This window comes from Ochlerotatus camptorhynchus, unplaced genomic scaffold (assembly GCF_037179485.1).
Source record: "Ochlerotatus camptorhynchus isolate MF236.1 unplaced genomic scaffold, CSIRO-AGI_Acam_v1.1 ptg000511l, whole genome shotgun sequence".
NCBI lineage: Eukaryota > Metazoa > Arthropoda > Insecta > Diptera > Culicidae > Ochlerotatus > Ochlerotatus camptorhynchus.
This window is the reverse complement of record NW_027040995.1, coordinates 505712-516530: the sequence shown is the minus strand read 5'-3', so window position 1 is coordinate 516530 and position 10819 is coordinate 505712. Positions and strand designations below refer to the sequence as shown.

The 10819-nt window shown below is 39.7% G+C and overlaps 1 protein-coding gene across 1 annotated transcript; it reads right to left on the bottom strand.

Annotated features, from left to right (window-relative positions):
- Positions 1-1164: 1164 nt before the first annotated feature.
- LOC135712886 (uncharacterized) lies at positions 1165-1752 on the bottom strand. Its single transcript, XM_065235973.1, has one exon. It carries the CDS (start codon positions 1750-1752, stop codon positions 1165-1167), a length of 588 nt encoding a protein of 195 aa, XP_065092045.1.
- Positions 1753-10819: the final 9067 nt, after the last annotated feature.

Sequence of the window (10819 nt, the reverse complement as noted above, 5' to 3'; positions counted from 1 at the left end):
TGGGTAGTTTTGAAATAGCACCTATCTTGATTACATTGGCAGTGTTGCTGACCCTCTCATAAGGTCGTATGAATGAAAGCGTTTACTTTACTTTTCCCGTAAGAAAAGCACGGGAAAGTAAAGTAAACTCTTTTTATTCATACGGCCCATAGTCTGCATGCTTCAATCAGAGTTATTTTTATTGTTCGTGAAGTAACCCACAATGAAAACACACCAATATTTAATTTAACAATTTTTTTTACTGTAATAGAGTCGCTCATTACTGTTCATGATCGAATCATGTCAACATTTTATTATGTACATTCATTGTAAAGCTAGGTAGAAGTTTTGCCGTTTTCGGAAGGGTACAACACCCGTAAAAAAAAGAACCATAAAGGCACAATGAAATGTATTGTAACCATACAATAGAATTTATTGTATTTACAATAAATCATATTGTCTACAACGATAAAATAACCATATGATGTATTGTTTTCACAATAGAATCTATGGTAAATGGGAAAATCTACAATAGAACAAGGGGGTTGTTATGTATCTTAACCATAGGAAAAATCACTTTTTCCCGAACAAAGATGAGCCATTTACCATTAATTGTATTGTTGTTCTATTGTTGAAAATTCTTACTATATGGGACGTATTGTAAATCTATTGTAATAACAATATGTTAAAATTTCTTGTACAATATACGTACAATAAGATCGATTGTTGGTAATAGATTTTGTTGTGATTGTATTTTATTTTATGGTAATTGTATTGTTATTATTTTTCCGGGCATTATTGTCGACAATTAATATTAATGTTAGAGCATTGTTTCCACTGAAAATTTCACTGTAATTTTTTTTTCGGGTACACATCGAGTTTATTTTTGCGAATGATAAAAATAGTTCACACAGCAGAAGGCTGATGCTGCGCTCTTGCTCTGCTACCGTCTCTGTCGCTATCACTGTCACTACAGTATAGCTCTTTGCATCAAGGTGTGTAGTGAAAGGTGGCATGACCGTTGTTACACCAACTTTTCTCCTCAACGAACACTGCCATCCTATGACGACAATCCCAGCATCCGTGAAAACTTCATTTGACTGTTTGATTGAACCCACCGGTTTAGTGAGTACATCAGCGACCATGTCTTCTGTTGGACAGTACTGCAACTCGATGCATCCGTCATCACACAGTTGCGTCACGAAATGTCCAGCACCTCAATGTGCTTGGACCAACGACCCTTGCGTTCTGACGTTTCGAACTGGATACAGCTTTGCTTATCACTTTGACAGGATCGCTCAGCTGTTCACCCATGTCCTTCAGCAAGCTCCGAAGCCAGATCAGTTCCTGACTTGCATCACTCAGCACCACATATTCGGATTCCATCGAAGACAGTGTGACGCAACTTTGCCTTCGACTAGCCCACGATACTGCTCCACCGGCATAGTGGAAGACGAATCCTGTTGTTGATCTTCTTGTACCAACGTCACCAGCCCAATCGGCATCCGAATATCCGATTAGCTTTCCAGCCGCGTCGCTGTACTTCAATCTCCACTCTTTCGTTGCCTTCAAATAGCGGACAACACGTTTTGCCGCTATCCAATCCGCCTCCGTAGGCGCACTCTCTGTACGACCCAATATCGCTACGCTAGCTGCTACATCCGGCCTAGCACACACGTAAATGTAGAGAAGCGCTCCAATAATACTCCGATAATCCATCCCGTCCGACAGTTGAGGACTCTTATCTTCCGTGCTCTGGAAACCCTCTTCCATTGGCGTCTTCGCCCGCTTTGCATCACGGAGTCCAAACTTCTCCGCAACACGATCGATGTACCCTTCCACTGAAACACTGTACTTTCCATGTTCTTTCCGAGTCTCTAGTCCCAGGAAGTAATTGTGCTCTCCAAGATTGGTGATTTAGAAATACTGCTTCAGCACTTTATTCACCGCTTCGATCTTCGCTTCATCTTCGCAATCAACCAAAATATCGTCCACATGCACAATCAGGTATACACGTTTTCCATGAATCAGCATTGTGTACAGGCACGGATCAGCAACACTTTGCTGGAACCCCATTTCCACAAGGACACCGTGCAATCGTTGATTCCAGCATCGTGCGGACTGTTTGAGTCCGTAAATTCTCTTTCTCAGACGACACACCATGTTTTCCTTCCCTTTTGCTATGTACCCAGGTGGCTGCTTCATGAAAATCTCCTCGTTCAAATCGCCGTACAAGTAGGCCGTTTTCACATCCAATTGCTTCAACGTCATTTCCTTCTTGCTAGCAACGGCTAACAGCAGCCGCAGTGTGGTGTGGCTGGATACCGGTGCGAAAATCTCGTCGTAATCAACTCCGTACTTTTGGGTACTCCCTGAGCTTCTAGACGAGCCTTGTGGTTGATGATGTCACCAGCTGCGTTCCTCTTCAGCTTGTACACCCAGCGACTGCCAACAGCCTTTCGCCCAGCAGGTAAGTTAACAAGCTCCCTCGTTCAATTCTGTGCGTGAGATTTCAGCTCGTCAACCATTGCCGTTTTCCAACATTCTTTCTGTTCACAGGTCACGGCTTTCTTCAAGAATCTTGGTTCGACCACCTCCGTATCCACAGACTCCGCAGCAAAAATCTCCTCAATCAACGTCTCTGAGGCGCGACACCCTTCGTTGACCTTCTCGGACGCCGTGCTATTTCGTCTAAAGGAAAGCCATGAAACTATTGGTTTCCATCCGAAGCACTATCGTAGAACGATCCATTCAGATCCTGGCCGTATTCTATAGATTCCATGAATTCTTCTACCGACTCCGAATTTTCTTCCGATGACGTTGAGGTCCCATCCGTCTCAGCCCGAGACTCATCTCCTGATGGCAACACTAGCGGTACTTCCAGTACTCCTCCTGCTTCTAGACCCTGGATCCGAACAGCCTCTTTCGTATCGCATAGCTCCAAGAACTTTGCATCCCTGCTAATCATACTCATATCCGTTTCAAGGTTCAAGAAACGATACGCCTTACGACCGTCAGCATACCCTACAAACACCAGCTTGTCAGCCTTGAGATCCAGCTTGCGCCGCTTTTCCTTGGGGATAAGCACGTACGCTTTCGATCCGAAGATCTTTAGATGACCGTAGGAAGGTTTCTTCTTGTTCCAGAGCTCAAACGGTGTCTTAAAGACTGATTCTGCAAATAGTTTGCAGTGCAAATTGCTTCGCCCCAGTACCTCTTGTCCAACCGTGACTCGGAAAGCATACACCGCAGCATCTCAACGAGATAGTGGTTCTTCCGCTCGGCGACACCATTTTGCTGTGATGAATACGGTGCCGTCTGCTCATGAACTATTCCATGCTCCGTGAAAAAACTTTCGCAGCGAACCACCCGTGTACTCGCCACCACCGTCAGAACGAATCTTCTTGGGATAATGCCCGAACTGATTTTCCACCAGACTTCAGAAATCCCGAATTTTCTCTTCTGTGTCCGACTTCCGACGCAGCAGATGCACTACCGTGTAACGACTGTAATTGTCTACCAAAACGATGTAGAATCGATTACCACTTGGCGTTTCTTCTTCCTATCGCGCTAGATTTGCTGTCCGACACTTTTGGGAACGACTCTCGAACCATCTTCCCCTCACAACACGGACCACACACCGACTGAACTTCACAAGGTTCCACTTTTAACCCGTACCCCAGGTTATCACGTATTATTTTGTCTACAGCTTGCATATCGCGATGTCCGAAACGACGATGCCACAAATGACAACACAGCTCTGCATGTTTCGGATCTACCAGAAATGCCTTCTCCGGAGCTTGCTTCAAGTGGTACAGCCCTCCTTTACGCTGCCCAACTAGCACTGTATCTTCTCCTTTCAGGATATGGCACTCCGTTTTCCCAAACAGCACCCGAAAACCCAAATCTGTGAGTTTACCTAGGGGCACTCAACAACCTTTAACTCCAACGCAGGCAATGGCTGTAATTAAATTAATTCCATTAACTCTACTGCTTTAATTACATTAATTACACAATGTAGAACATTAACTACTTTTTAACTCTATTAATTAAAGTACATTAATTACATTTTCAATACTTTTAATTACATTAATTTCGAATAGATAATTTTAATTACCGCCAGTACTACTTTAAAACGCATTAATTACTTTAAGTACTTTTGATTGCATTTTAACTTCAACGCATCGGTTCATTGTATTGCGTGCCCCTCGACTCACCGACAGCAGGTTACCTGCGAGCGATGGAACATGCAGGACGTTTTCGAGCCGAACGTTCATCCTGATGCCATCTCCGTTGAAGGAGACTAGCTTACCGATACCACTTCCAGCTGACTTGATGGATTTTCCATCCGCCAGGCAGACCGCCGTTGCCTTAGGTTGCCACACCATCCAGCAACGACGCGTCACTCGTCATATGTGCTGAGGCACCTGAACCCAGGTACCAGAAACCAGTTCTATCGGCTTCGCCTGCTGCCAAGCACGTTTCAAAAAAGAACGGGATTTGATGGCCATACTCACCTTCTGGCCATCCGTCTTCTCTTTTTCCCGCTTGTCCTGCGCTAATTTCCGGCAATCCCGCCGAAAATGTCCTTCCTTCTTGCAGTAATGACACAACGGGCCTTATTATGGGTGTCACTACACGGTGATAAAGAAGTGATACTCATAATAAGAGGCGTGATTGCCGTGCAAATCAAATGGGAATCACTTCACCGTGACGACAAGTGACAAGTTTTCACCGTGAAGTGACATCCGTAATAAGCACTTCTTTCTTCACGTAGTGCTTACTTGCATACTTCGGTTTAGCTGTGTTCATGACCAGTGCCTTTTCACAAGTACTATCACTCTCACTTTCAGCACGACGTCGACCTTCGTCCAGCAGTTTACCTTTCACAAAGTCCACTGTGATGTCTGCATCTGGTCGACTTTCAAGTGCCACGATCAAACCGTTGTACGATCTGGGAAGACTGGACAACATCAACGCAACGGACCACTTGTCCTTGACTTCTTCCCCCAGCGCCACCAACCGAAGCCGGAGAGCCGACATCTTCTTCAAATGTTCCGCCAATCACCGGTTTCCGTCATTCGGATGGTAATTAACTTACGCACTACGTGGATTAAGCTGGATAGAGATGCGCGCTCGTGGTAATCCTTCAACGCATCCCAAATCTCCTTCGCCGTTTGCTTCTGTATAACGTGGATCAGCTGCGTGTCTTCCAATGCCAAGCCGATAACCGCTTGCGCCTTCTCATCGTTCGAGCTCCAGGTCGCATCAGCAGCCGCTGGCTTCGGATCGGTCACCACTCTCAGCAGCATCTCCTTCGTTAGCAGCAAACGCATCTTGAATTTCCATACCGCGTAATAACCGTCGTTCAACTTCTCGATCGTCACTTTTATGTCCGCCATCTTGTTTTCCACAAGCAAAACCCGGTCACTTGCAAAGTTACGATCCGATTCGTTCGACTCACAACACCGATGAAAAAATCCACTACCGAAAACGATAACTTTGCCCATAATCTCTTGGACTGAAGTTCCAGCGGAATGAAAGGCCGAGTTTTTAATGTTTGATGATATAAACTTTATTTACACACATCGAGTTTACTTTTCCGAATGATAAAAATGACGCACACAGCAGAAGGCTAATGCTGCGCTCTCGCTCTGCTACCGTCTCTGTCGCTATCACTGTCACTACAGTATAGCTCTTTGCATCAAGGTATGTAGTGAAAGGTGCCATGACCGTTGTTACACCAACAAATAGTTTCTCACACAAAATATTTATAGTTTCTGCGATTCGTTCCATCCTAAATTCGAAGTGGTAAGGCAAAATAACCTATTGTCGGTCAAGTTGGACATCGGAAAAACCCACACGTGACATTCGATTTATACGTTATTTTTTTTTATTTATTTACTTGTCTTTGTATAATAAAAACGCACAGACAGAAACCATTCCCCCGAAAACCATTCCCAGAATCTCATTCCCCAGAATGCACCATTCCCCAGAAAAGCATTTCCCAGAATGAACCATTCCCCAGAAAACCATTCCCCAGAATACCATTCCCCAGAAAAGTATGCCATGTATTAAATTGACTATTTTTGTTTATTATAGTCACTCCTGGAATCTTCTTCTCAAGGGATTTTCCCATCTTTGAAAGTATAACAATAGGAAATAATTAATTCTTTGGATATACGATAAGAATATTACCTTCTTTTAATATATAAAAGAGAACATAATTAACTCGTTAAATATATGATAAAGAAGGGAATATTCCCTTCTTTGAAAATATAACAAAAGGAAATAATTAATTATTGGACAAACGATAAAGAAGGGAATATTCCTTTCTTTGAATATATAAAAGAGAAAATAATTAATTCTTTGGATGTATGATAAAGAAGGGAATATTCCCTTCTTTTAATACATAAGGAAAATATGTAATCAATAGCTTTTGGCAAGGGATTCGGGGTAATGACCATTTGGGATAATAACGTGTGGAATAATGTTATAAATTTGTAATCGATAGTTCAACCACAAACGAAGTGACAGACGACTTACTGACGAAGAAATCCATTAAAATAATGTGGTTCACTGTAATAGAATTTTCTTGGAAGCTTGTGCCATCATCCACCAGATGGGTTAGTTTTTTTGTTTTGATTTGAACAAAGTTGATTTTGTGTACAATGATTCTTTGAGTGTGCAAAGAGTGCGTATCATTTTGTCATTTTTTTATGCATTTCAGTTTTGAGTAGAGTGAAAGAGATAGAACCAAAACATTCTAATACATTTGGTGAAAATGCTAGTACAATCCAGTAGTAGTGTTGCCATGTGGTACAATCCAGTAGCAGTGGTGTTGCCATGTGGTACACTGAAAAATTGAAATAGCAGGTTAGTCACCTAAGTTTTCGAGCCGCTCCGTCTGTCACTTCGTTTGTGGTTGAACACCACTACTACTGGATTGTACCACATGGCAACACTACTACTGGATTGTACCAGTATTTTCACCAAATGTATTAGAATGTTTTGGTTCTATCTCTTTCACTCTACTCAAAACTGAAATGCATAAAAAAATGACAAAATGATACACTCTTTGCACACTGTCAAAGAATCATTGTACACAAAATCAACTTTGTTCAAATCAAAACAAAAAAACTAACCCATCTGGTGGCTGATGGCACAAGCTTCCAAGAAAATTCTATTACAGTGAACCACATTATTTTAATGGATTTCTTCGCCAGTTAGTCGTCTGTCACTTCGTTTGTGGTTCAACGTTCCATGCACCGATTTTTCAATCCATAACGAGAAATTCTTCAACTCAGGTCGAACAATTCTTTGATAAGGTTTAACAGTTTCCGACTGGTTGAATTGGATTGCATATTAGACCCTTTGAACGAAGTGCTCAAAAACTTGAAGGTTGTCATTTTCTAAAAAGCTTTAAAATGGTTTGGAATTGATAATTACATAGTTCCATAAAAATAAACGTAGTGTATCATCAATTTAGTAAAGTGAAACTAATCAGAGAGTTTAATCATGAAAAATATATTAAATCAAATGTGTAAAATTTATCGAGAAAATTTGTATTCAGAAGATGTATTATTCAGTGTGCAAGATACCCGCGGACCTGTATATTTATGGACGCCTTACATTAGAAAAATCATTGTGTCTAAAACAATGAAATATTCGGAAAGGATTAAGCTTACTACGTTTTTCTACGTCAATGTATGGAGAGATCCATATTCAGGGCCTTGCATTGGCGCTTTGTAATAAATAAAATATGTATATTAAGCTGTTCTGTAATATAAAACTGGAATATAATATCAAATGACAAAAAAAAAGTGATAAATTACTAATTTCATCATGAATCGCATTCACAAAAAACGAAGCCATCTTGTCATTAAATCGTCGTTAAACACTCAAACAAACATAAAAATAAAGCTGCCTAAATTTTAAGTTTTATTTTTAATTTTCATTACGAAAATCGAATGGCTATTAAGTAGCTTCCGTTATATTTTATTTCGAAGATGCAAAATAATAATAATTCTAACTTTATTTTTTATTTTTATTAACAAATTAACAAAAGGCCGAAAAAACTCGTAGTTTTGGCCTTTCGTGATTCGGCCTTTTGTGTATTTCGGCCTTTTGTGATTCGGCCTTTCGTAGTACTCCCATATTATGATCTAATACTTAATATGGAATATTATCGGTATAGATGAAAACTGGAATAACCCATCAGCGAGAAACCATTTTACTTTTGTTCTGTATGTTGAACATAGTGTTGGAAGTAGGTGCGCAGTAATCACACAATAATGCGCTATGCGTAGGGAAAAGTTCGCGAATCATAATGAACTCTTGCTTCACTGATTTACATGAATCAATTTTAAAAATGCTCTTATATGTACCTAGACATAATAATTATATTAGCAAATTAAGTGCTTCTTATTTCCAATAAAAAATTATCATTTGTAGGGTTTTTGATCTAATTTCCGTCCTACTAAGCACAACACGCACTTTACCTCTCTTTTCTGAACGAGTTTTAACTAAAAATGGAATATTTCTGTCAAAGATGACTTCTAAATTTATTCACCTTTCCATACGTACCGTTAGATTCGATAAAGAGTCATAAATTGTTGAGATATTGTTTAAAATCTAACACTGCTTCTTGGTTATAAATTCGTTTTACGAGTTTCAATTTCGTCCAAACGCATTGAAACGCCATTAGATTTTCTTCGTCCTACGGATAAACGGAGAAAAAGGGGATTCGCTAGGAGCGCTTCTTTTGTTTTGAGAACAATGAGCGTAAATATTCATACAATGCGCTCTAACATGATTTATGTTGTAGCTAATGAACTAACGCATCGGAACAAATCTATTTTTGATTTGAGCACGGTGAAATCATTGATATTATTGATCTTTTCTGATCGATAGAACGGAAATGGGCGATTACGACGAAGTAGCGCTCTACCCTATTAAGAATAAATTCCAAAACAAAATTTCTTTCTAAAAAAATGTACCCTTCTTTTGATCCCTTGCTGTTCTTCCATTTGTCTTATTTTCGGGGTAATGGCCATTCGGGGTAGTAGGGCATTCGGGGTAATGGCCATTCGGGGTAGTAGGACATTCGGGGTAACGGCGTTCGGGGTAGTGACATTGGGGGTAGTGTCACAGAATCGTACAATAAACCTAACGTCGGACAAAGTGCGCGTTATAACGCATCATTGTGCGAATACAGCGCACTATGTCCGACACTATGTTTAACGTACAGAACAAGAGTAAAATCGTAAGGTTTTCCGGTTTTCAACTGTACCGATAATAAAAAGGGGCCATCATTTGTGGATTCAATCAACTGTCACCTTGAGTCGTTTAAGTTTTTGCGGTTTAGAATAACTAGGGACAAGAAGGCCACCCGGGGCAAGAGTGCCATTCTCAATATATGTTAAAAATGAAGACATTTTAATGCTGGCGGATGCAACACGAGCTGGCGCTTTTAGTTTGAATTGTATATGGGGCATTTGGATAAAATACATGAAAAAATAACTCTCATACACTCTATCGATCATAAAAAAGTTTCCTTATTGTCGATATGATTCAGATTTTCAAAACTTGTACCTAGTTCAATTAATGAGTAACAACTTTGCTGAAGATTGCATCATGGATCAAGTTAATTTTATTGATATATTCGCATTTGAATGTATGTATATGAGCATTTTGTATATGCAAATTTCAACCAAATCTCTTATATAAACATTAAACCAAAAGCACCAGCCCGTGTAACGTCAAAAAGAGCTGAAACATTCAGATAGTGGTTATAGCACCAAAAGACACGAGCCTGGATGTTGGCCGGTGGAAAATATGAACTTTTATTTTTAGTGGTAATACGTGGTTGATGTTGATACCTTGCCTAAACTGCAATATACGAGCTGAATGCACATTATTAATTAATATCTCCATAATACTAAATCGTGATGCTGTCTTCAGCAAAGTTGTTTCTTATAGATTAAGGTACGTGCGGTGAAATTCTGAGCTAAATCGAATGTGCTGCACCAGTTCTATGCACAATAGAGTGAAGGAATATTATTTCACCATACATTACAATCAATATCCCCATATAAATTTTAAATCAAAAGCGCCAGCTTGTGTTACATCCGAAAATTTCGTAACACATTTTCTCAACTTTGAATTTTTCACAAATTTTTCAATTTTACCGAAGAGTTCCGCGATTCAAAAACTCGGTAAAAATTACTACCTACTTCTCTCCCTTCCGCTCTCAGAATTCGCTGATTCGGTGTCTCTCGTTGTGTTTTCTGCTGAGACTGAGCAATATTCGATACCGCGAAACATCTCCGCAGTTATGTTTTCTTTCGGCGCAGGAGATGTGCGGTAATCAAAAGTTAAGAATGTAGCTAAACATTTACAATAACATTCTACGAAATTTTCATGTGCGTAGTCACAAAATCTAGGGAACTGCATGGAAAATGTTTTGTAGAACAACTAAATAAACAGAAATGAAAATTTTCAAATCAAAAACATTAAACTGTATGAAATTTTACCAGTTTTTTTTGGTACTTTCAACATACTTTTCAATTTTAATGTATGATAGTTAACTTTAATCGAGTTCTTTTTCAAAGAGTATTGATAGCTAAGACTTTAATCTTTCATTTGGTATGTTGAAATCAGAAAACCACATTGAGATTAAAAAAATATAGCTAACCAAAGATGGCAATACAAAAAAACATAAATTGTTGAATAACTCACTTAGCAGTCATTTCCGACCCTATGTTTCATAGGGATTTTTTCATAACTTTAGGAGCCCTATCTAAATGATATTCAGTAACGTTCATAAGTGCATATTATC

Bases quoted from the DNA above. Each gene is read 5' to 3' on its own strand.
- LOC135712886 (XM_065235973.1), bottom strand. From the start codon at position 1,752: ATGGAAGAGGGTTTCCAGAGCACGGAAGATAAGAGTCCTCAACTGTCG.